This window comes from Chiloscyllium punctatum, chromosome 5 (genome assembly GCF_047496795.1).
Source record: "Chiloscyllium punctatum isolate Juve2018m chromosome 5, sChiPun1.3, whole genome shotgun sequence".
Classification (NCBI taxonomy): Eukaryota; Metazoa; Chordata; class Chondrichthyes; order Orectolobiformes; family Hemiscylliidae; genus Chiloscyllium; species Chiloscyllium punctatum.
In genome coordinates this window covers 52,464,463-52,491,558 of record NC_092743.1, presented here as the reverse complement: position 1 = coordinate 52,491,558, position 27,096 = coordinate 52,464,463, and the positions used below count along the sequence as shown (strand labels likewise).

The following is a 27,096-nucleotide window of genomic DNA, read 5'->3' as shown; positions in this document are numbered from 1 at the left end:
GCAGCTCTCATAGGGTTGAAATAATGATGGGAGGAGACTCAGCAGCCAGTCTGTACAATGCAAGTTCTCCAAACAACCGTGTGAAAATGACAATTTTTTTTTAGTGATGTTGATGAAGCAATAAATATTGGCTTCAACATGAGGGACAACTACCAATTTAAATTCCTTTCCCATGTCATAATTAAAATTAACGTGCATTAACACTTCTAAATGTGCTGAATCAAAATAATCTTCTGTGAAATAATAAACCCTCAGATCTAGAATGTTTTATTATGAAAGCTGGACTGTAGAATGCCAAAAGGGGCTGTTAGCAACACATTATACACATCCATTCCTCCTTCAAGATGAAAGTCTGCTGGAAAAAGTATTTAGGACTCTTTAAAAGAGCATTGCTAAAGTTATAGATTTTCCTTGGGGGATGATGGCAAGATAATTAATTTCAGAATAGAAAAGATCTTCCAATCAAAATTTCAAGGAAAAACAATGACATGGTACATAAAGGGCCACTACCCTCCTCCACTGAGAATAATGTTTTGAATCTTTCTCAACCATACGAGAGACTGGACAATACAGCACTCCCTCGCTACAGTACACATCTGACGATCAATATTTTATGCTCAAGTCTTTGGAGTTGACCTTCTGCCTATGATAGTGCTATCCACTGAGCTTCAGTTGAAACTGCAATTGCTGATCTTATTAGTATTTTATAATTTCTGAAATATTGTTGCTTCCCAATCCCATCCTGTTCTCCCGAGTCAGAGACCAGCCTGTTACTGTACAATGTTTTGTTCTGCTTGAAATTTTCATTGGAGGATCTTTTCTATTCTGATATGAATTATCTTGCCAACTTCCCTTGCAAAAACCAAATACCTTAGTAATGCTTTTTTAAACAAATGCTGATATTTTTTCCAGTAGATTTTCACCTTGAAGGTGGAATGGATTTGTGTAATGCAATGCCAACAGTCTCTTTTGGCATTCAACAGCCCAGCTTTCAAAATAAAAACATTCTAGATTTGCAGATTTATTATTTTACTGGAGACTATTTTGATTCAGCTCTTTAGAAGTGTTGATGCAGGTTGGTTTTGAGTTGTACATGACCAGGAGAAAGAATTTAAATTGATTTTGTGAACTAACAATTTTTCAATCTTTTCTTGTGCCCTAAGAAAATGATATCAACAACCTTGGCTTTGTTTGTTGAAGCACCTATCTCCAATATCTCCACAATAAAGATATCCCTTATCATTCTTGTACATGATATGCTTTTAGAATTGTGGGGACTGCAATTTTATTCAGTAAAGTGTGCGGAATCTTGCTTCCCTCTCCACCTGACCTACTGAGTATTTCCAGTATTTTCTGTTTATACTTCTTAGTTTGTGCTACTCTCGCTTCCATGTCTATTTTCTTATTGTACAATTCCTTTAAGAAGAGAATATGAACTCTAGACATCTACCAGTTATTCCCAAGCACACTAAAGTTGTGCTATGTTATGAGCATCTTGCCAAATGAATCGTGAATCTGATATTTATTTTTCATGTACTTAGAAACCCTAATACAAATCAAAATATAACTTAACATTTTAGTAAAAATAAATGTATTCAGTGTTTTCTTGCTTTTTATCAACAGGCTGCTGACACGCTTGCAGTGAGACAGAAAAGAAGAATCTATGATATCACCAATGTATTGGAAGGAATTGGATTAATCGAAAAGAAATCAAAAAATAGTATCCAGTGGAAGTAGGTTAAAGTAACACCATTTTTTTTATAGATGCGTATGTATGCACTTAAACTCTGAAATTATAATGAAGTCTACAGATATAAAAAGCCTGCAAAGGAGCAAACAATGAGAAGCAAAGGACCAGATTTCAGGAGATATCAATGTTGTGAAATGTGCAGACACATTGCAGATTAAATTTAATGCAAAAAGCATAATGGTCATTTTTGAATGAGAAATGTGAGGCGATATTAATGGTAGAATTTTAAAGAGCAGAGAGTGCTGGACGTTCACATTCATATATCTTCAAAGACTTTATACTGGTAGGCAATAGAAGGAGAGATGTATCTTGCAGAAGCGAGGAATTGTATTCAACCTTGATTTACTGTTTAAGCCTCTGCTGGAGTACAATGGCCAATTATGGACAACCCACTTGAGCAACGTGTGAAGACCCTGGAGAGGGTGCAGTGAGGGGTTTTACGAGAATCATACCACCGCTTGGTATGTTGGGGGGGGGAGTTCAGTTGTTAAGACTGCAGCAATGCTGGAATTGTTTCTTACGGTGTAACAGTGAAAAGAAGTAGTCAAAATTACGAAGGACTTTGATAAAATAAGTAAGGAAACACTCCTTCCATTGGAAGAAGGGCTGTTATCAGAAGACACAGAGTTAAGATAATTGGTAGAGGAACCACATGGATTGAGAATTTGTGAAATTCCAACAATACTTAGAAGCACAGCAATGGCCATCGTAAATCAGCCCTCTAAATTGGCACCATATTCACCACCTTCAACATTTACTCTCTCCACCACTGATGCAATAGTACCAAATAAATGTGTGCTCTCCAAGGAATACTGCAGAAAAGCTTCTTCGACAGCACTTTCCATTCCTCTGACTCTAATACCTATAAGAGTAGCAAATAAATATGTGTGTCACCACCTGCAAATTTTCCTCCAAATTATGCAAAACCATAAGCCCGTAAGGTATAGGCATCGAGTCTGCTCCACCATTTCATCAAATGGTGATCTATTTGTCAAATAATTCTCCTGCCCTCTCCCCATTGATCCCCTTACAAATCAAGGGCCCAACTATCCTGTCTTAACTACACTCAATGACTTGGACTTCACAACCTTCTTATGCAGTAGGTTACACAGATTCACCACCCTCTGGCCAAAGAGGTTCGTCCTCATCTCTGTTCTAAATAGTAATCTATTTACTCCGAGGTTGTGCCTTTGGATCCTAGTGAATCCTAGTGGAAATGTCTTCTCTATGTCTGCTGTATCCAGGCATCTCAGTATTCTGTAAATTTCAATAAAGTTGCTCCCTTGTCCTTGTAAACTCCAATGCGTACTAACTTGGAGTCCTCAACCACTCCTTATATAATAAGCCCTTCATTCTCAGGACCATTCTTGAGAATCTCTTCTGGACCCTCTCCCAAGATTAGCCCATCCTTAGATACAGGATCCTAAACTACTCTCAATATTCCAAAGGCAGTCTGTCCAGAGCCTTATGCAGTCTTAACAGCATATCCCTTTTCTTGTATCCTAGACCTTTTGAAATGTGTGCCAACATTGCATTTGCCTTTCTAACTGCCAAATGAACCTGCATGTTGACCTTAAGAGAATCCTGAACGAGGACTCCCAAGCTCCTTTGTGCTTCAGATTTCCAATGCCTGTCCGTATTTCTCTATTCTTCCTTTCACTCTCCCACATTGTATTCCATTTGCCACTCCTTTGTCCACTGTCCTAGTCTAATCAAGTCCTTTTGCGGAGTACCTGCTTTCTTAACACTATCTGTCCATCCACTTTGTACAACATATTCTGACTTGGAAATATATTGCTGGTCCTTTACTGTCACTGGGTCAAAATCCTGGAACTCCTGAGCAGTACTGTGGATTTATCTGCACGACATGGACTGCAGAAATTCAAGAAAGTGACTTTCTACCATTACCTTGAAGGGAAATGAGGGATGGGCAATAAATGGTGCCCTTGCCAGCAACACCTGCATCCCATGATAAAATGTTTTAGAAATGTGATTTTTTTTTGCCAGCTCAGTGCCTGGGGAAATGGCAGAAACATTCAATAATAAATTTCAAAAACAATTAGAAATACAGTCAAAGAGAAACAAAAATGCTGAGTGACGGGAAAACAGCAACCAAGTAGCACTGGATGACTCTTCTGAAGAGTTGGCATAGTCACAGTGCCATGGCTACCTTCTATGCTATGTAATTGTGTTTATTTGTTGGTACATAATATAACATTACACACTTGCAGATGCATCACTTAATATTTCTGCCCTGCCTATACTTTGCCTCTTGCTCAATTCTATATCTTCTCAACTCTAACACCAAGATGAGTACTGTATTCCACAGCATCCATGTATCTGAGTTCTATAAAAGTTCCATCTCTCAAATGATGTCATCTTCTGCTACTCAGGCCTTGTGCACCAATCAGTTTTTGTTCTCTTTCCGCTCTGTTTCTGTCAAATAATCTCTGCAGGACAGAAACTTGTAGCTATTTCACTAAGGTTTCCCTTTTGTGCTTTAAGTCAGTTCTTATCGACAAATGTAATTGTACTTTTCTCATGGAGGTTGGTGTCTCAAGAAATGCTAATCTGTTATTGTGTCTCAACTTTCTGGTCACACCTCTACTGTTACAAGTCATGCCCACTGCTCTCAGATTTCTAGGCCACTCTCCTAGTACTTTTAAATCCCATAACTACTCCTCCTACAACTACCTGCTCCAGTACTGATGCATACTTTCATGCTTTTTGGAAAAAAGTGTTTCTTTGCCAAAATATACATACAATTTAAGTAAATAAATGAATTAATGTTAAGGCTGTTAATCTTATAGTAGACGTTTTCAGTTTCAATTTTATGTTATTTCATTAAGTGTATAATGCACTGAAATTAAAATGCAGTTACCTTTGTTTAATTACAACAATTGGTGGTCCTGATAATTTTGTTACTATATTCTTACAAATTTAGCCATAGATACTTTAGCAGGTTTACTGGAATCAGTAACATTTGCAAATAGTGAGTGTCTGTTTTTATGGAAGTTGACTCTTTAATGGAACTTTGGGTTGTAATTGAATTGGTCATTGAGACCCTCCGGTATCTATCTTTTTGCATGCATGTTTCTTCAGATGGTATGCTGAGTTCACACTAGGTGAAGTAAGGCTTGATTCAATTTACTAACCCGTTATATTTCACAATAAAGTAAATGTGTAGAGCAACAGTTATGATCAGAACCTCTTAAATTAGCAAAACTCTTCATGTAATATAATAATGAATGTGCTATACAACTTTTTCCCTTCAGTGATTATCTTAAGCAGGATAAATTCTGCATTTTTTTGCTACTATACAGGCCAAAATATCCAGGATCCTTCCTGGGTCATTTTACTGCTTGCCTGTCATCCTCTCTATTAAGCTGTTAAAAAGCCTGACTCCTGTATTACGTTTTGGTCAAATTCTCTCAAAAGTGTAGAACCCAACAGCAAGCTTTGCATTGACTGCTGCCCACATTAAGTTAATAGGATTGTAATTACAGTCAATGTATAAAGCATCTGTTAGAATCTTTGGTTAACTGCTTGTTTCCTAAGTGCTGGTTATTATACCCCATCTGAAATTAATGCATATAGTATCAGTCCTGTTGCCCTATGAATTTATTCCTTCGAGTACTGTGATTGTTTCAGTAGTAGCAATCTTGATGTCTATTACATCAAGGTCCTAATGTGCCAACGTAGTCTGAATTCTTTATATAAAAAGGTAACTTGACTGTAAAAGCACATCCTCCAGCTTGCCAGTACCAAGTACAATGTCTGTTCATGTGGTGTGGAAGCTGTTGGAGAAAATACTGAGCAACAGGATTTATTCAGACTTGGAAGCAGATGGGCTTGTTAATGATAGGCAACATGACTTTGTGCAGGGTAGGTCATTCCTGAAGAAGGGCTTATGCCCGAAACGTCGATTCTCCTGTTCCTTTGATGCTGCCTGACCTGCTGCACTTTTCCAGCAACACATTTTCAGCTCTGATCTCCAGCATCTGCAGTCCTCACTTTCTCCCTGCAGGGTAGGTCATGTCTCACAAACCCAACTGAGTGTTTTCTGGTGGATTATATAGATTCTAGTAAGGCGTTTGATAAGGTACTTCATGGCAGCCTGGTACAAAGGGTAGAGTCTCTTCGGCATCCAAGATGTGCTGACTAGATGGATACAGAACTGGTTTGGCCACAAAAGACAGAGAGTAGTGGTGATAGGCTGCTTTTCAGAATGGAGATCAGTCACTAGTGGTGTTCCACAGATATCAGTGCTTGGATCTTTGTTGTTTGTAATGTATATAAATGATCTGGAGGAAAATGTAGATGGTTTGATCAGGAAGTATGTGGATGACACCAAAATTGACAGAGTTGCAGACAGTGAGGAGGATTGTCAAAGGATATACAGAGGAACCTTGATTATCTGGCATTTGGTTATCCGAATATCGGATTATCCGGCAAGGTGGCAAGTTCCCGATGCTCAGCAAAACTATATTATCCGCATTCAATTATCCCGAATTCAGTTAACTAAACAAAATGCTCCACACCTGTGTCCTTCAGATAATCGAGCTTCCTCTATAAAGCTAAAGTTTTATATAACTGTTTCATAATTTGCCAGCTATTATATTTGATACCATGGCCAGTGAAGACAAGTGTGTTGTATGCCTTCTTGGCCACCATATCCACCTGCTTTGCCAGTTTCAAAGATCTGTGGACCTGTACACCCGATCCCTCTATGTCAATGCTCCTAAGGGTTCTGCCATTTATTGTATAATTCGCACCTGAATTTGATCTTCCAAAATGGATTGCATTTGTCCAGATTAAACTCCATCTGCTATTTCTTTGCCCAAATCTGCAATCTATCTATATCCCACTGAATAGCCTATCCTTAATTACCATTGAGAGAATGCTGAGCCACCTTCTTGAATTGCTGTGGTCCACATGATTCAGGAACACACTCAATACTGTTAGGAAAGGCATTCTTGGATTTGAATTTGAGGGTTACAGTTAAAGAATGGCAATTAAGCAAGGATGTTATGTAGCATGGAGAGGGGAGGGTGCATAGTTGCATGTAATATTGTTGCTGTGTATCTGCTATCTTTGTCCTTCTAGGTGGTTGAGGTTGTGGTTTTGAAAGATCCTTTTGAAAAAATCTTGGTGAGTTGCTGCAATGTATCTTTTAAATGGTACACATTGTGATCATTGTACATCAGTGGTGGAGGGAATGAAAATAGAACATGGTTAATAGAGTACCAATCTAGTGGGCTGCTTTGTCCATAGTGGTGTTGAACCGCTAGAGTGTTATTAAACTGCACTCATCCAGGAAAGTGGAGAGCATTCCAACAACTCCTGAATCATGCCTTGTCAATGGTGAATATGCACTAGGGAGTCAGGAGGGGAGTTACTGTGAAATCCCAGATTCTGACCTGCTCTTGTAGCTGCAGTTTTTATTTGGCTGGTCCAGTTCAGATTTTGTGGTCAATAACGATGCCAGAATGTTAATTCTGGGAGATTCAGTGATGGCAGTACCATTGAATGACAAGGGATGAAAGTTAGATTGTCTCCAATAGAGATGGTCATCTGACATTTGTATGAAGAAACTGTTACTTGCCATTTATCAGTATAAGCCTCAATGTTGCCTAGGTCTTGTTTCTCTTGGAAACCCACTACTTCAGTGTATGAGGAGTCCAGAATAGTGCTGAACGTTGTATGATCATCAGTGAACATTTCCAAATCTGACCTCATTAGCAGCTGAATATGATTGGACCCTGAGAAACTCCTGCAGAGATGTCCAGGGGCTAAGATAATGGTCCTTTACTAACCACGTCTATCTCTTTCTTTCTGTGCTAGGTGGGACTCGAACCAATAGAGAGCTTTCTTTTTGTTTCCAATTGCTGTTGATTTTGCTAGCGATTCTTCATGCCACACATGGCCAAATGGTATCTTGCTGTCAAAGCTTTTGTTCATGTTTGGACCAAAAATCTAATGAGGTTAGGAGCTGACTGGACTTGGTGGAACCTAGACTGTGCACCAGCATGCAGATTTTGCTGAGCACATTTAATAGTTCTACCAATGTTTCCTTCCATCATTGAGAGTAGATTAATGCAGTAGTACATGGCCAGTTTAGACCTATCCTTTTTTGATGTGGACAGGAGTAACTTGAACAATTTCCCACATTGGTAGGTTGATGTCAATGTTGTAATTGTACTGGAACAGTTTGGTTAGGGACATTGCTCATTCTGGGGCAGTACTATTACTGGAATATTGGCTGAATCCATAGCCATTACAGTTTCCAGTGCTTTCTGCTTTTTTTTATATCACATGGAGTGAATCACTGAAAACTGACATTTGTGATGCTGGGGACCTCCAAAGGAATCAGATTTAGATCAGCCACTCTGGCTAAAGATGATTGCAAATTATTTCGCCTTACATTTTGTGTTGATGTTCAATCTGCATGATGCTGCTCATTGTGTGCTGTTTTGTGCACTTCTTGTATATACAATGGAATCTGGACAATAACATGCTGAATTTTGACTGAGACATTGTGTAGAATAAAAATTTCTTTTCGTATTAGAATGTCAAAAGCTATTTGAAAATGTAAAGTTATTTTTTGTCATTCATGTAGGAACACAAAATGCTGGAGAAGCTCTGGTCTGGCCTGGCAGCATCTGTAGAGAGAAAAGCAGAGTTAAAGTTTCAAGTCCAATGATTCTTCTTCAGACTTGGGAAAGAATGGAACCCTGTTTTGAAGGAGAATCATTATGCTGGAAACATTAACTCCTGTTTCTCCACAGATGCTGCCAGACCTGCTGAGTTGCTCTGTTTTTATTGCAGATTTCCAGCATCCAAAGTACTTTTGCTTTTAATTGATCCATCAAATAATGTTGTCCTCCATTATATAAATGTTATAAAATTACTACCCTACTTCAAATTAGGCACATGTAACTTATGTTTCTTTTAATAGGGGTGTTGGTCCAGGATGCAACAGTAAAGAAATCATAGATCGATTGAGGTACCTGAAGGCAGAGATTGAAGAACTGGAAATGAAGGAGAAAGAACTTGATCAACAGAAGATATGGCTACAGCAAAGTATTGAAAATATAACTGACAATACACACAATAATAGATATCCTTTCTAGTTACAGAACACAGTGTGCCTTTTGCATGATGTCAGCTTTCAAAGACATGTAATTCTAAATGCCACATACTCATATCTTTAAGTATTGCTCACTGCTGTTCCAGGCACATTGAGCTAAGAGGCATGGTCACGTCAAATTTCTGATTTAGAGAGGCAATATAGGTGTGATTGAATACCGATTCATACTTGTAATCACCTATAAATTGTAAATCTGTGATCTAAAGCAAATTGGGAAAATTAACACAAGTTAGATACTCAGTTGTTGGGAGTCTGAAATAAAAACAATGGAAAATTTTGAAAACATTCAGCTTATTGGGCAGCATTGTAGAAAGAGAAAAACCGTGTTTCAGATCAGTGAATTTTCAGAGGAAATTAGCAAAGTAACAGATTTTAAGCAAACATTGAGGCAGGAAAGTGAGTTTTTTTTAAAAAGGCATTGACTGTGATATGGTTAAAGGCAGGGCTGAGAAATTGACAAAAGAGACAATGGTGCAATATAAAATAAAAAGTAGTGAGAAACAAAGGATCCGAAGGAGATGTAAGCAGAATCAATTTCTGCAATTGTTGTTGAAAACTGCAGGGACAGAGGCTATGATCTGAAATTAATGAACGTGTTGAATCTGGAAGGCAATGAAGTGCCTGAAAAAAAGCAAGAAGCTGTTCCTCAAACTCAGGTTGATGATCTTCACTTGAATAGCACAAGAGACTGAAGGCAAAATAGGATTAGGCTACTGTTTTTGAATAACAAGCGTGTTATTGTAGTCAGACATTAGGACTGAATGAAAATGCTCTACAAAGTAAGTTAGAAAATGAGCATATTTTTTCTCATTGTAGAAGAGACCACGTCATGAGCAGCGAATACAAAATACCAAATCTGAAAAAAAACAAGTCAAATTCTTTTTGTATCTCGAAGGAATAAGAGAAAAGAACAGGTGTTGCATTTTTTGTACTTGCAAGGAAATGTGCCATAGAAATGCAGGTGGTGTTAGGAGGGATTGAGTGGAGCAAAGTGGTGTGGAGGAAACTGCACTGTTTGGGCTGCTGTAAGAGGTGAGGAAGATGATTGGTGATATTATGAAAATAGCAAAGTCTTGAGATGTTATGTGAAGTCAAGGTAACTCAGTTGTGCTTCTTTTGGGAAATGTGTGGGAACCAAAATGCAGGAACTGTAACTGACATGGTCACTGCCAACCATGGTGAAGAGGGATTTTTCAGAAGCACTGGTATGGCAGATGATAATAGGGAATACGGAATGGAGTCTCTTTAGGAAGTAATGCGTGAAGAAGTTTGGACAAGATAGGTGTGGAAACCGTTGAATGTGGAGTAGATATTTGATAGCTTATTCTCAGAAATGAAGACACAGAAATGCAGGAAAGATTTCATCAAAGAAGGTAAGGAAGAGGTAGAAATTGAAAGCAGGGTAAATAAAATGTTCCAGTTTGGAGTGAGAGCAGGAAATGGCACTAATCCAATGAAAAAGGAAGTGTTGGGGAGAGAACCTGAGTGGGACAAGAACAAGAAATCTTCTTTATATTCTACTGAAATAAACATAGTACCATATAGATGTGGATAACAACACTTCTTAATTTGAAGGGAGTGTTAAATTGCAAGAAGTTGTTCAATGTGAGAACAAGTTCAGTTAGGTGGAGTGTGGTGACAGATCTGAACTGGTTGAGTTCCTGTTCAAGGAAGAAATATTGTGTCGTTAGGCTGTTTTGATAGACAGTAAGAGATGTAAAAAGAGAGGTGGTGTGTTCGTACTGCAAAAAAAACAAATCTGGAGTCTAGAAACTGTTCAGTGTTGGAGGAGGTCAAAAGATTCAAGGATGGAAATAGGAAGAAACGGACCACAGAGAGAGAAAGTAATTGAGATAAATCAGTCCTATAGGACAAGATCAAGGCAAAACAATGGACCTACCAAGGAAATCTTTTTTGAGATAGGAGCAACTAGAAGTAAATTGTTGTGGGATTTGGTATTTAGAGATTGGAGAAGGTGGTGAGATAAGAGTTTCAGAGAAGAAGCGGTGAAAATCTTGCAAACAAGGTTTAATTTCTATTAGAGTCCGCGTGTGGAGGGAAAGACCAGCGTGGGAAATCATGTCTCTCAAATTTGACTGAGTTTTTTGAAGAAGTAATAAAGAGGATTGATGAGGGCAGAGCGGTAGGTGTGATCTCTATGGATTTCAGTAAGGCGTTCGACAAGGTTCCCCATGGGAGACTGATTAGCAAGGTTAGATCTCGTGGAATACAGAGAGAACTAGCCATTTGGATACAGAGCTGGCTCAAAGGTAGAAGACACAGGGTGGTGTTGGAGGGTTGTTTTTCAGACTGGAGGCCTGTGACCAGTGGACTGCCACAAGGATCAGTGCTGGGTCCTCTACTTTTTGTCATTTACATAAATGATTTGGATGCGAGCATAAGAAGTATAGTTAGTAAGTTTGCAGATGACACCAAAATTGGAGGTGTACTGGACAGCAAAGAGGGTTACCTCAGATTACAACACGATCTGGACCAGATGGGCCAATGGGCTGAGAAGTGGCAGATGGAGTTTAATTCTGATAAATGTGAGGTGCTGCATTTTGGGAAAGCAAATCTTAGCAGGACTTATACACTTTTGGTAAGGTCCTAGGGAGTGTTACTGAACAAAGAGACCTTGGAGTGCAGGTTCATAGCTCCTTGAAAGTGGAGTCACAGGTAGATAGGATAGTGAAGAAGGCGTTTGGTATGCTTTCCTTTATTGGTCAGAGTATTGAGTACAGGATTTGGGTGGTCATGTTGCGGCTGTACATGACATTGGTTAGGCCACTGTTGGAATATTGCGTGCAATTCTGGTCTCCTTCCTATCGGAAAGATGTTGTGAAACTTGAAAGGGTTCAGAAAAGATTGACAAGGATGTTGCCCGGGTTGGAGGATTTGAACTATAGGGAGAGGCTGAACAGGCTGGGGCTGTTTTCCCTGGAGCGTCTGAGGCTGAGGGGTGACCTTATAGAGGTTTACAAAATTATGAGGGACATGGATAGGATAAATAGACAAAGTCTTTTCCCTGGGGTCGGGGAGTCCAGAACTAGAGGGCATAGGTTTAGGGTGAGAGGGGAAAGATAGAAAAGAGACATAAGGGGCAACTTTTCACGCAGAGGGTGGTACATGTATGGAATGAGCTGCCAGAGGATGTGGTAGAGGCTAGTACAATTGCAACATTTAAGAGGCATTTGGATGGGTATATGAATAGGAAGGATTTGGAGGGAAATGGGCCGGGTGCTGGCAGGTGGGACTAGATTGGGTTGGGATATCTCGTCAGCATTGACGGGTTAGACCGAAGGGTCTGTTTCCATGCTGTAGATCTTTATGACGAAGGGATGAGCTTGGAAGAGATTGGATCAAAGCAGGTGAAAATGAAGAGAGGATCTGGAAAGGCATTGCTAAAGGTAATGATTCAGTACAAGTGTGATACTTAAAGGTGTTTATCGATCTTTGACAATCTCCTTAACTTCTTACATTGGCTTATACAACACATGAAGATGTCTGCAAGTGTTTTCAAGGTTTGTTAACATTTATTTTTAACTTCCTCTTTTTCTATCTTTTCCAAACCTGCATCTGTGTATTGTCAGTGTGTTCTCACGTCGTCACACTCTGAGCTAGCTGCTGTACAGTAGTGATATGGTCCAAGGATACCTCTACCTTTGCCACTCCTAGTGAAATGATACATCCTCCATCATCAAGAAACTCCCTAATTCGCAGCTCGGTTGCATCAGAATTGAACTCAATTCAATTTTGAATAAACATACTTTACTATGTATTTCAGTAGCTGTTTTTGTTAATCTCCTTCTAGAATCATGTGACATCCTATGTTGCTGTGATGCACGTAAACCATCTATTTTTCCTCTTCAACATGTCTGTAGTCTTTATGACTGATCACATCATCATCCTCCAGTACTACTTCAACGTTTATTTAGCAAGCTGAGATCATGCAGTCTTGGTTCTATTCTCATCCATCTAGTTGTTGCCAGTTACCCACTTAGATTGACTTCTCTTCCTGCTCTTGCACTGTTAACCTCTGGTGGTCCAAAGATCAATTATTGAGGCCACTCCTGTTTCTCAAACATCAGCTGGTCTTCATCTGAAAACAGTGTCAGAATCAATGTGTACAGTGACCCCAGGTGCTCTATCTTACTGTCACTTGATTTCACTGCTGTCTTCTCATTGCTTCTCTACCACCTGACTTAAAATTGGGAAGATCAAAGTTCATTATGTTTGGTCCCACCACAAACTCTGTTCACTAAAACTAAATGAACTGCAGGTCCTGTAAATCAGAAACAAAAGCAGAAGTGCTGGAAAAGCTCTGTAGGTCTGGCAGCATCTGTGAAGAGAAATCAAAGTAAACAATTACGGTCCAGTGACCCTTCCTCAGACCTTTCTGTTCACTAGTTGCTGACTCCATTCCTCCTCTTGGCAAATGTCTGTGGCAGAACCAGCATTGATTTTTGTGTCATATTTGACTTGGATGAGTTTTTTACCACATATCTGTGCAAACAACGTGACCACCTCCATAACATTGCTTGACTTCTCTGTCTTCCTGTTCAATAGCCCCAAATTAACCTCTGAAACACCACATTCATGATTGTTACTTCCTAAGCTTGTCTATCTAACATATACCTGGTCTCCAATAATCTCAAGGTCATCCAAAACTTTCTCAATATCACATGACCTTGTGTGGTACCCATTGATTGTTTGTGTAGCAGCTCTGTAATTTTAAAATTCTCTTTTGTGTCTTTAGATCTCTACTTGACCTCATCAGCTCTAATCTTGTAATTGAGGCATGCAACTTTGAGATGTGAACTCTTTCAATTCTGTTTTTTTTTAGCATCCTTAGTTTTAAACACTACCCCACTGGTGACCATGTGTTTAGCTGCCAAGCCCCTACATTCTTGCATTCCATTCCAAAATCTGAGCACTTCTCTTTCTCCTTCAAGGTATTCCTTAAAACATAATACTTTTATCAAGCTTTGTATCCTTGACACTAATAGCTACTTGTGTTGCCAGGCCTCTGTTTTGTTTGAAAATACTCCAATGAAGCATCTTGGAACATAGAATTTTGCATTTCAATGTTTTACATGATTCAATTAGTGCTGTGGTTTTCATTGTTTTCCTGAGTCATAAAGGTTCATAGTGTGGAGGCTTGAGAACAATTTAACAAAATTAAGTGCATGTTCCCTATAATCTATATAGATTATTGACACATTAGGAAGAATTAATTTGAGGAAGAGAACAGAATTATTATAGTTTGTTTAAAAGTCACCTGACAGCAGGTTATAGTCCAGTAGGTTATTCAGCTTCCTTCACCAACAGGTGAAGGAGCTGACCTGTGAAAGCTTGTGATTTCAAATACACCCGTTGGACTATAACCTGGTGTCGTGTGACTTCTGTCCACTCTAGTCCAACACTGGCATCTCCACATCATTATAATTTTAGAAAGAAAGTGACACCCATATTTATGTTAACTCTTGAAATGTCTAGTTGTTGAGATGGTGTGGTTTAGATTTTCTAAATGGCTCTAATGGTATTGCCTAGGGCTGCAACTTGAACGTTGTTGTGTAAGTTTCATGATATCTTCTACTAAAACGTAATGGAACACTTTTTTTCTGTGTTACTATACTTGCATCAGCAGCCTGAGGAATTTAACTCATGTTGCTTACCATAGTTGAGTGGAAGACCACATTGTTGTTTTCTGTTTATTAGAAGTATGAGTAGAGGTTGATTCCAGTTCTATGTCAGAAGTCTCTAAAAGTTTAAAGCGAAGAAAAAGTGGCCTGGTATGAGATATTAATGATTTCAATGGCCTGCAGGAAATTTAACATTTGACTTTCTTTTGAAATTCTTTTTTGAATTTCTTTATATCTCTCGTATCGCCTTCAAATTAATACAATGAGTCAAGATGTTGCAATGTAATGTTTAAAAATGATTGAGATCAATTGAATGGTTTGGTTGTCAGAAGAAACATTTCCTAATCTTTTGAGAATTAATATTTGAAGTTATTGTTTTTAAAGTGTATGTTGGTCTCAGTCCATTTATAGAATTATGATAAATATTTGTTTGAACCACAGAACTTTGTTTTCTAACTCATTAGTGCTTCCATAACAGGTGATACACTTCTTGCTATCCAGGCCCCATCTGGCACACAACTGGAAGTTCCAATTCCTGAACTGGTATGTTTTACCCTGCACTTACTACTTTTTAAGATTAGCTTGCTTATTTTGTGATTTTGCATTAACGTTTTCATATCGAGATGAAGGCATGAATATTTGCACTTTATAATACACATTTTAATGAGTATACAGTTAAGTTAACTTTGCTGTAAAGGTTTAAATTTAGATCCGGCAACTTCAGGCTAGTCAGTTTATCCTCCATAATGGGAAAGCTTTTTAGAAACAGTAATTCAGGGCAAAATTGACTGTTGTATGAACAAATGAAAGTCAGTCAAGGAAAGGGAGCATTAATTTGTTAATAACAAATTGTGTTTAGTTAATTACTTAACTTTTTAATGACATAACAAAGGGTCGACGAGGATAAGGCTGTTGATGGATTTCCAAAAGGTGTGATAAAGTGTTGGACAATAGATTTGTGATTAAAATTGATGGAATAAAAGGGACAGTGGTGATAATGATGCAAACTTTGAGTAAGAGGAAATGGCACTAGTAAGCAATTGATTTTCAGACTGGAGAAGGAATAGAGTGAAGGTCTCCATGGATCAGTAAAAAACGCTGTTCTTTGTAATTTAGATTAATAATCTAGACTTGGCTAATCGTGCAAAATTTGTGGATGCAAAACTTGGAAGTATTGTGAGCTATGGGGAGGTTATGTTCAAGTACCTATTCAAGAAGGCTCAGGGAATCCCTGATGGACTCGACCTGTAAACCATTCTTGGTTGTTCCCAGAGGTCGTATTCTGTGGTAGTCTGGAATATAAAACTTTTACAGATAGTTTAATTTAAATTATTACCTTTATTTACCAATGGCATCAATGTTACACTATAACATTGATACTTACAAGCCAGGCTTAAGTTAAGGTTCTAAAGCCATTAGCAGAGTAGCAGCACTAGCTCTTACCCCTAAGAGTGCTCTCAGGCAACTCCCCTTATTCCTGAAGAAGGGCTCATGCCCGAAACGTCGATTCTTCTGCTCCTTGGATGCTGCCTGACCTGCTGCGCTTTTGCAGCAACATATTTTCAGCCCTTATAGCTGCAAACAAGCTGTCTTGATACAGGAATTGGTATTAAAATTACAAAAATGCCACATGTCCTTAATCAGATAAGCAGCAATAAAATAGCAAAAGTTTGCAGTGGAAGAGAAACTCGTTGACTAATTAAGCTACATGCACATCAAAGTGGGAAGCCTTGATCCAGCCAGGCCAAATGATCAGTTGCTTTGGCTAGATAACCTTCCCTTTTAACAGTACATCATAACGAGGACTAGTCTAAACTATGTGGGAAAGTTCATAAGATAACCTTGCTCAGCAAACATGTCCAGTATATTGTCCTACAAAATGGCTTTTTCTTTTAAAATCATCTTAGTTTCCCAGAATGCAAATTAAATTCATAACATTCCCAGATCTCGAGCTCTAGGGAGCAACACACAAACATTCAATCCATGACAAGCTAGTGTTCACTCACATTAGACCACAAAGATTTAATCTTTACACCAGCTAGCATCCTGCCTGTCTGTCTCTGCCCGTCTGTCTCTCTCTCTCTCTCTCTCTCTCTCTGTGTCCCTTGAACCCTTTGGTCAGTGAATGTAATTTACAGAAGAATGTTTTCTGTCTCACACTCACACATGAACATCTTCCAACTTCCTTACTATGTCAGTTTCAGCCTTCATGTTTTCCTAGTCTGTAAGAGTAATGAGGCATTCACATTCCAGAACAGTCAAGATGAGGGAGCTGAGTTTCATAAATTCAAATCTGCTCAGTGTGGTATATATGAAAGTGTATCAGGGCTGTTCTATTCCATGCATATTCCACTCAGCTTATTAAATTACAAGTTCTTTTCCTATTGAGAATGAGTTTTGTTAAGAGTCTTCAATATAACCAGAATTGTAGTTATCTGACATCCAACTGTGAAATATGTGCAATCTTCCAGCCCCCAGCATGAGAAGGAAGTACTCCACAAATTCTCCAAGTAAATAAATGTTATCACCTTATTTACACTGATCCATTGACACTAAGAACAGATGTTCCCCATTCTTCTGAACAAATGGGCCCCCTCACCGTGGTCAAGTGCTTTCCTGCATCTCCTGTAGCAAATGTGTCACATGTAAAGCTACAAGCTTTTGCAGTTAGTCTTAAGTAGAAATAAACAAGTTGGACTAGTGTCAGAGCAAAAAAAAAGTGCATGTGTTATTTTGAATTCAGTTGAAAAGTACTTCTGGTTGTCATGAAAATGCATGATCTAGTATTAAAATTCCTGAGAATTAAAGAGACATTCTTTGCATTCTTATAATTTGAGAAGAAAGTGATGCCCATGTCTGTGTTAACTCTTGAAATATTTAGATGTTAGGATGGTGTAGTTTAGATTTTATAAATGGCAATAATAAAATTCTGTGTCTATTGCTTGAGGTAAACGTGTAGCTTAAATAAAGAGTCTGTTTATAATACCCATCTAAAGAACTTGATGGTTAAATAATTGTATATAGTTTGAAACAGCTATAAAATAAAAATACATTTATTTCTGGTAATTCAGTTTTAAAAAGATGCTTAAAATATATAGCAATCCCACCAGAAACTGTAAAGAGAAAAACAGGTGATTGTTTGAACTTATATTCTTATTTAGTAATGAACAAGAATAAACAAGGTCCTTTATGGGTGAAAGAGTGGGAATGGGGCAATGGTAGAACTGGGTGAGAAGAGATTGTGGTATGCCCTCTAAATGGTGAAGCCCAAAGATATTTCTACATTGTTAAAGAACCAGCAAGGTTCTTCAACAGCCAGTTAATAAGCAGGAATGCACAATCTGCCCACTTGTAGTCACAACAGCACTCCTGGTAATTGAGCCCTCTCTGAGCTCTGAAATTATCAAATCCAGGGATCAAGGGGGCTGGGATCAGCTGAGGATATCATCAGAAATCAGATCAGATTAAAGAGAGGATGATAATATTGGATTCTGGAAGAAGGGTGATCTTTTCATTTGATATGGTGTTTTAAGGGGAAGCACTCTTGTTTATGGCTGGCTCTAGGTTGGGGTAATCAAGGTCAAGGTCAGTGAGCATGATTCACAAGCACAAGCGTCTGAGTTGCTTGCAATCTTGTTGTTAAGAATATTTAGTGTATAAATTGGAATTAAGAAGTTAAGTATTAACCATTGGAATTTTTAAATGTTTGTTTTCTCTTCTTAATAAAAGGGACCAAATGGACAAAAAAAGTACCAGATTAATTTGAAGAGTCAGTCAGGACCTATTCATGTTCTACTTATTAATAAGGAGTCCAACTGTTCAAAGCCTGTAGTGTTTCCAGTTCCACCACCAGATGACCTAATGCAATTGCAACAAGAGCTTGCAATACCATCATTACCAGAAAAACCAACTTCAACTCCACTTCTTTCAGACCGAGTTTTCTCCCTAAAGGAACCGTACCTTGTTCAGGTACCCTTACCCAAACAGTCTTCTGGTGAGTTGTGGGGAATTAGTGACTTACATTTACGTAGGTTATGCACAAAAGATGCCTGGTCTTGCGTAAAATTACATATCCACAGAAGGATTATAGGGCGGCACGGTGGCTCAGTGGTTAGCACTGCTGCCTCACAGCACCAGGGTCCCAGGTTCGATTCCAACATCGGGTGACTGTGTGGAGTTTGTACATTCTCCCCATGTCTGCGTGGGTTTTCTTCGGGTGCTCTGGTTTCCTCCCACACTCCAAGGATGTGCAGGTTAGGTGAATTGGCCATGCTAAATTGCCCATAGTGTTAGGTGCATTAGTCAGGGGGAGAAGGGGTGTGGGTGGGTCATTCTTCGGAGGGTCGGTGTGGACTTGTTGGGCCAAAGGGCCTGTTTCCGCACTGTGGGGAATCTAATCTAATCTAAGGATTATATGTGACAATATAAAATTCAACTAGGAAGGTGAAGTCAAGTTTAAGTTTGAGCTACTAAAAATTCTCATGCTCATCATTTTTTGTCATAAATTTATTATATATAAATATATTAATGGACCAACTGTCTATTGGGACTATTTCACATTGCATAAAGTAATATTCCTTGAAAAATCTTGGATCTTGATTTGCCTTGCTATAGAACTACTGTTTTCTTCATTTGTCCTTTACTTGTAAGGAATAATTAGGCAATGACCATTGCCATGTATTGATTTTAAATGTTATAACTGTTTTAAAATCAGATTGTGGCCAGCAGCTGCCTGGTATTGGATCAGATGTCTCTTACTCAAACATGAGAGATACACCAGACATTTACAAAGGGTTGACAACTGAATCACTACAGAACGTTCGGGAACAGAACGGATTACAATCACTGCTTCCTTTAGACGTTGGGAGCATTCTCAAACATCCTCCAACTTCGTATGACCAAATCAAAACAGAAGATTCAAGTGGTAAGGAAAATCTAGGATAAAGACTATTGACTTTATGTAGTGCAAACAGCCACATTTTCTTTTCTGATTCCACTTTTATTCTTGTTTTTCAGGTTTGTTTAATTTATTTTGGTCTAAAGTATCAGTCAAACTAATGGTACAATTTTAAAATTGTACCTGCTTTGTCACTTTGGGCTGCAAAAATTAAAATGGGTTCTCAACACTAATGCATATCTGGTTGGAGCTAGGTCGTTGTTGCTAAAAAACAAATATTTTTCTTTCTGATTTGCATTGTATGCTGTCTTCAGAGATATTATTGACTATGAAAGCGTGGGCTAGTGCTGTCACTTTTGTTTGAGTTCTTTGCCTCTGGTGATTGTTGTTTTGTTTACTTTAATGTGACATCTGAAAAATAGCTGATTCGTTAAGATAGTTGGTATCACCTTTGAAACAACCAGTATAGTTGCTATATTTGAGTTGGGACATGTGTTAAACAAACTCATAAAGGATTGACTAACATCAATAATTTGGTAATAGTGTTCCTTTGACAGTGCTTTTGCCCTCCTTGGATTAGTTGACACAGTCTAAGTACTGTACTTAGTACTTTCAGCAACTACAGCATGGAGGAGATAGAGTTGTACACACAAGTCTGTGCATTGATCAAATAATCTGCTGTATCCTGAATGACGTTGAGCTGTTCAAATGTTGGTTTAGCTGCCCAAACCAAGCAAGTATTCCTTTCACTTGTGAGTTCAGCATATTAAATATTAGATAACCTCTGGCATTAGGAACTGAGACTCTTGTTGTGTTTCAAGGGTGACATATTAGTGCTCCCAATAATTTGCAAACTTGCTGGGCAATTTTATTTCAAGGATTAACACTTTTCATCAATATGTAAACTATAACTAGACAAGTAGTTAATAGTGTGAAGTTCACACATTTGTGGGAGAATGCAGGATTGAAGTAGAATACAATGTGTTCATTTTTGGTCAATTATTAAAAGCTTATGGAATCCACTGTCTGTAAATTGCAAATTACTAATTCTTAATTGATTTGAAAATCAAAACAACTTTGATCAGTTAAGTGTTAGCCCACACATTTTACATTAGTCCTGAGACCATTTGCAAAGGAATGTAGAAAGCTACTTTAGTCCATCTGGCTGATTCCAGGAATTGGATCCCCATCTAAAATTCTCTGAAACTTGTTTGCCTGAGCACAAAAAAGAGTTCCTTACCTTTCCCGCACTTAATATTATGATAGGAAGGGTTCTATTCACTACATTCAAAGTGTTGGAATTCAAGTATAATTGATATCATTAAATATGTGTAACCCAATTATTTTTGTATTTGAACAAATAACATCAGATGCTAAAGAAAATTCTCTTAATGCTACCTGTTATCAAGATGCAAGTCAGTTACATGTATTTGGATGTCAGTCCAATAGCAACAACAATAGATAACCCAACACAATTAGTTGAAATGATGAGTATACCTTCATTGCCTGAACAGAAGTGCACAACTCCCTGCAGATTTAATCCTGGCAAGTTTTTGCTTTTGGGACTGTACCTGATGTACACGTTGACTGTTATAGACATGAAGATACCATCAACCATAACCTGATATTATTGTTCTTCCCCACGCAGAAATTCCTTGGGCTCTGCCAACTTTTATGAATGAATCAATTTATAAATATTGTAAATATAACCTGTCATGAGACAACCTGCTAACCCATATTGGAAGAAACTAATCTGTATTGCACTTTATGCAGTATTAAATTTTCACTTTTGAATAAATTATCTTTACCAATTTTATGAATAAAGTGTATGTGAGGGAAAAATTCCTTTATAATTTGAAACAAGCTGAATTTTCAGCTTCAGAGGAGGGTGGACTTTAAATTTCCCTCCACTGGCTAACATGCTGATTTGTTGCCACAGTCCTGTCCCAAGTAGGAGGCTTACCTGGGGATAGAATGACAGCAGTTAGCCATTTGTCTGAATTAAGTGTCCTGTTAACTTGGCCAGAGAAAAGAGATGGCACAGTTTCTTAACGATTTCTCCCATCACCCCATTCACAGCCAAATGACCATACGCCTTTGAGAGAGGCTTCAACTTCATATGGACAGTCTAGTACCTGTGATCATTAATTTTCAGTACCCATCTGCCAATCTTTAACTGAATGGTGAGTGTACTCTCTGAAAGATAATTGGCTTCTCAGTTAAAAATCAGGCATGAATGCATCTTGTCAAGCAGGGGTGGAACCTGGAATTAGACAAACCCAGGTAACATTTTAGCCAAATAATTTTGCGATCTTTTGGAAACGTCTGGTTGCATGATATTCAATTTTTTTTTAATGACCTGTATGTTTTTATTTAAATTTCAGGAACAATTGATGGAGACATTATGGATGAATTTATATCATCAGATGGTAAGTTATATGTTGCTGTAAAATTTGCATTTTTTAATTTTTTTCAGAAGACTGTTGTATCTTCCACAAGTAGAACCTTGCTGAGTCTTTGACAGAAATATAATTTCCAGGTGAATGACAATTTTTCTATTGATCCATATGGTGAAATGTATAGCACAAAAATTGTGTAACATTTAAGATATTTTGATCAAATGAATCTCGCTATTGTATGTAAGCCATCATTCTATACAACATCCTTGACAGAAGAAGCAACATTACAATCCAACAAACAAAAGCACAAAGGTATCTGTTTTAAGAGTTTCAATTTATGCCTTATCCCTCTAAAGCTTTCCTATTCATGGCCAAATATCTTTTAAATAACGTAATTGTACCTGCCCCTACGACTTTCTCTGACAGCTCATTCCATACATACATCCCCCTCTATGTGGAAAAAGTTGCCCCTCTGGTTCCTTTTGAATCTTTTCCCCCTCACCTTAAACCATTGCCCTCTAGTTTGGTCTCCTCTACCCCTGGAAAAGACCATGGTTATTCATCTTATCGACCAAACACAGGCAAATGGGACTGGTTGAGCTTACGATATCTGGTCAGCATGGACTGGTTGGACCAAAGGGTCTCTTTCCATGGTGTATGTCTTCAACTCTAGTGGACACAATTTTTAGCATGGAAATAGACATTTTAACCGATTGGATCCATGTTGGTGTTTATGCTTCAGACAAGCTTCCTATTACCCTACTTCATTTAAATTCTTTTCTTTTCCTTGTGTGTTTCTTTGGATTTTCCTTAAATTCATCTCTTCTAGTCAAACGCTCAAATAGTCCTTCTATTAGTGAGTTCTAATTCTTATTATTCTGGGGTAAACATATTTCCCTGTATTCATTGTTAAATTTGAGTGACTATTATAGATGTAGCCCCTAACTCTGGTCTCTTTTGCACATGTTTTGTTTTGCACACATCTAATTTTGTTCTTGGTGTGTGCCCAGTGTGTTGCAATGTGTAGTTTCCTTAAGGTGGGCTCATTATAAAGGGAACATTGTTTTTCTGTAGCTTCATACCTGCACTCGCACTCATACCTTCGAATTATCCTGCCAAATCCTTTTGTAATCTTAAAGACCTCTTATAAGATCATTCCTCAGCCTTCTCTTTTCTAGAGAAGACAATTCTACCCTTTTCGGACTTGCTCATCAGTATATATGCTCTGTTCTAGCATAATCCTAATGAATCTTTTTGTGTGTTCTTTGCAGTGCCTCCATATTTTGTTTTAAATAATATGGAGACCTGAAATGTTCAGAGTTTTCCAAGTATCATCTCATCAAGCTGCTGTACACATATTTAACATTACTTTTCTGCTTTACAGTTCTACTAATCCATAATCTTCAAATGGAAGTGAGGGTGCAACCACCTAAGCCACGTAATATTGAGCAAAACTCTGTCCTCAGTGTGACAAATGTTTGTAACAGTTAGCCAGATAGAGTGATGGCAGCCAAAATAATTAGATGTTCAGAGTGAAGGGAGATGCCCTGGCTGATATTTTTGCATCATCGTTAGCCATGGGTGAGGTTCTGGAAGACCGGAGCTTAGCAAATATTGTGCCATTATTCAAGAAGAGCTGCAATGAAAAGCCTGGGAATTATAGACCAGTTAATTTGCCACCTGTGGTGGATAATTTACTTGAGATTCAGAGAGATAAGATATATATGCATTTGGAAAGACAGGGTTTGATTAGGAGTAGTCAGCTTGGCTTTGTGAGTGGGAGATCATGCCTCACAAATTTATTAAAGTTTGTTGATGAAGTGACCAGGAAGGTTGATGAGGGCAGGGCAATAGACGTAGTCTATATGAATTTCAGTAAGGCCTTTGATAATGTTCTACATGGTAGGCTGCTCTGAAAGGTTAGATTGCATGGAATCCAGGACAAGCTGACAAATTGGATACAAAATCAGCTTGATGGTGGGAAGCAGAGGGTAATAGTGGAAGGATGCTTGTCAGACTGGAGGCCTGTGACTAGTGGAGTGTCTCCAGGGATCAGTGCTGGGCCCATTACTGTTTGTTATCGATATCAATGATTTGAATGAGAATGTACAAGGCATAATTAGAAAGTTTGTTGATAACACTAAAATAGGTGGTATCATGGGCAGAGAGGCAGGTTATCAGAAATTGCAACATGACCTTGATCAGCTGGGGAAGTGGGCCAAGAAATGGCAAATAGAGTTTAATATAGATAAGTGTGAGGTCTTGCAGTTTGGAAAGTCAAATCAAAGTAGGAGTTTCAGGGTGAATATTAGGACCTTAAGGAGTGTAGTGGAACAGGGGGACCTTGGAGTTCAGGTTCACAATTCACTGAAAGTGGAGTCTCAGGTAGGCAGGGCACTGAAGAAGGCTTTAGGTACACTGGCCTTTATCAGGGCATTGAGTATAGAACTTGGGAAGTTATATTGCAGTTATAACAGGATGTCAGTGAGGCAGCACTTGGAGTATTGTATTCAGTTTAGGTCACCTTGTTATAGGAAGGATCTTATTAAATTGGAAAGAATGCAGAAGAAATTTACAAGGATGTTGCCTGGACTCAATGATCTGAGCTTTAGGGAGAGGTTGGACAAGCTAAGACTTTTACCTTTAGAGCATAGGCGAATATTATAGAAGGGTATAAGATGATGAGAAACATAGATAGAGTGAAATGTACTCAGTCTTTTTCCCAGGGTTGGAAAATCGAGAACTAGAAGGCATCAGTTTAAGGTTAGAGGGGAAAGAATAAAAGGGAATCTGAGGGGTAACTTTTTTATACAGAGGGTGGTAAGCATATGGAATGAGCTGCCAGCAGAAGTGGCTGAGGAGGTACATTAGCAAAATTTGAAAGGTTTGACAAATACATGGATAGGAAAGAATTAGAAGGATATGTGCCAAGTGCAGGGAAGTGAGGTTAATGTGGATGGACATTTGGTTGCCACATGGCCTGTCTCCCTGCTGTAGGACTCAATGACTCTATGCCATAATTGTAGAGTGCAGGTTATTAGTAGAATGAGCTTTGAGTCAAATAGCCAGTTCTTAAACTGATGCTCAGTGAGTTTGTCCAATCCAGATCTTAGTTGTACAATCTGGAATAAAATACCCTTTTAATAAAAGAGCCATGGAAACCTTGGATTTTTGTCTGTGCACAAATAGGAATACGGGTTAAGGTAAGTGAGTTAAAATTGGACTGGAAGTGCACCTTTATGACTTGGTTGAGAACAGAATTTGGTTCATACAATTGTGCACCCTACTGAAGCTCACCTAAATGAAAAAACTATTTCGCCAAACTATATTTAATGAAATCCTCAACAAAGAAGTGAGGAGCAACCACATGTTTTCAACAAAGGGGAGATAATTCATGGCAAAGGGGAAAAAAAAGTAAATGCTTGAATCTGGTGACTGAAGTTTTGTTTCAGTTTCCCCAAATAACATGGTCTGTTTATCCTGCAGTCTTTCCCCTCCTTCGACTTTCTCCTCCGCCAGTTGATGAATACAGTTTCAACCTGGATGAAAATGAAGGTGTCTGTGATCTTTTTGATGTGCAGATTTTAAATTGCCAGTTTTAACCATTGTGATCGCCATCCCAAGATATTGAATCTACCTCTGGACCACCTGTTCAGCCTTCATGAACTACTTTGTTTCTATTTGTGAAGTTCACTACAGCATTATGGTCAAGACAAAAGTTTAAGGTTTCTGAACTTGTGTCCTTTACGTGTTTAAGTCCTGTATGGACATCTATTTTATAGAATTGTTCAGTTTGTTTCTTCGTACTGCCATGTAGCAAACAATTTTTTTTCCTGCTGTTGAATGTGATACTGCCATGGCATAATCTCATGTTGCAAAAAAGATTTTACTTCACTAATGACTTTTCAACTGCCTTTTTTAATAGGATAGCAGGGAAATTTGATTATTTTTATATACTGCACACTTTTAAGTGCCTTTTGGTTCTTGCACTTTAGGAGAGTTTTTTTTTGTCTTTATAATGTACAGGAAAGTCTATCTCAGTTTAGAACTGAACTTAAGTAGTCTCCTGATGTGCTGTTTGTTGAGCAGAAAAGATGTTTGTTCTTATAAACACATGGTCTTTTTAGGCCAGTTTCACCATAATTCTGCCAGTTCACATAGTTCTATGTTGAAGGTAATGTGTGTGGAGGAACTGTGTCTAATAGTAGAACCTGGCCAAAACACTTGATGTTAATGCAGCTATAACATTTTTCACTTCTTTTATTTCAAGGGTTGTGGGCATTGCTGGCAAGGCCAGCATGAAATACCCGTCAGTAATCTTACATGATATACTAATGTCTAGTAAGCATCTGGACAAGTAGATGCACATTAGTGTGATAATCACAGTGCAGATTACAGCAAATGTAGAGTCAATGAGTTGTTTAATTTTCGGTAGCTTGTTGCTTGTAAGGCAAACAACTTAAAATATATCCTGCCTTCTCTAACTGTTCAGTGTTCAAATGGATTGTGACACAACTTGGATGGTTCAGTTAGTTCACTGTTTATTTGGGCCAGACTACCTTGTATATCTCATGAAGTGTTTACAGAATGTGTTTTGTAAAAGAGGTTGACATTTTCCCTAGGACCACCTGTCATGTAGAATTACAACAAAGAAATTCTTTGTAATTCAGTTTTTATATTGACCAAAGCTGTTGTTTTTTCTAAAAAAAAGGCACAAAAGATTAAAGTGTCATATCTCTGCTTTTGCAGTCTTTATTTAATTAAGTCTGGTAAATTAAAGATTGCCTATTTATCCTATTTCTTGCAGTTACAGCAATGGAATTTTATTATGGAAATTTTGTTTTCTGGCTGTTGTAGTCATTTACTAGGTTGTGCAAAAGGTCCAGATTTCTTATCACCATTCAATGTAATTTCTCCTTGGTCTGTATTTTTGCTTTTAGCTTAATTTAACCAAAAGGAACCACAAATACCTTCTAAAGTTACTTCTATCAAATGTACCTTGTGGCATTTTTTTTTTGCTGCACCTTGCCAGCTTTGAATACCAGGTGACTATACTATGCAGGCTACCTTATGCATTGCTCAAAGCTGGAGTTCTGGGAATTTGTAAAGTGGATATTGTATTACAAAACAAAATAATATGGTTCTGAAAATCTGAAAGATAAACAGAGAATTGTGGAAATATTTGGCAGTTGAGAGCATGTGTGAGGAGTGAAGTGGAGTTAATATTTCAGGTTCTTCAGTTCAGAAGAAAAGTTATA

The 27,096-nt window shown here is 38.1% G+C and overlaps 1 protein-coding gene across 2 annotated transcripts in view; it reads left to right on the top strand.

Annotated features, from left to right (window-relative positions):
• Window positions 1-26,578, top strand: part of LOC140477081 (transcription factor E2F5-like) — a 29,130-nt gene extending 2,552 nt beyond the window's left edge. The window contains exons 2-9 of one of the 2 annotated variants that reach the window (XM_072570312.1): window positions 1,624-1,733; window positions 8,709-8,872; window positions 12,380-12,421; window positions 15,021-15,085; window positions 18,272-18,536; window positions 19,257-19,466; window positions 21,824-21,868; window positions 25,325-26,578. In XM_072570312.1, coding sequence (XP_072426413.1) covers window positions 1,624-1,733; window positions 8,709-8,872; window positions 12,380-12,421; window positions 15,021-15,085; window positions 18,272-18,536; window positions 19,257-19,466; window positions 21,824-21,868; window positions 25,325-25,440 — 1,017 coding nt within the window. In that variant the 3' untranslated portion in view covers window positions 25,441-26,578. Of the gene's footprint in view, window positions 1-1,623; window positions 1,734-8,708; window positions 8,884-12,379; window positions 12,422-15,020; window positions 15,086-18,271; window positions 18,537-19,256; window positions 19,467-21,823; window positions 21,869-25,324 lie in introns of those variants that run through there. The other variant, XM_072570313.1, reaches the window with a different exon arrangement.
• The last annotated feature ends 518 nt before the right edge of the window (window positions 26,579-27,096 follow it).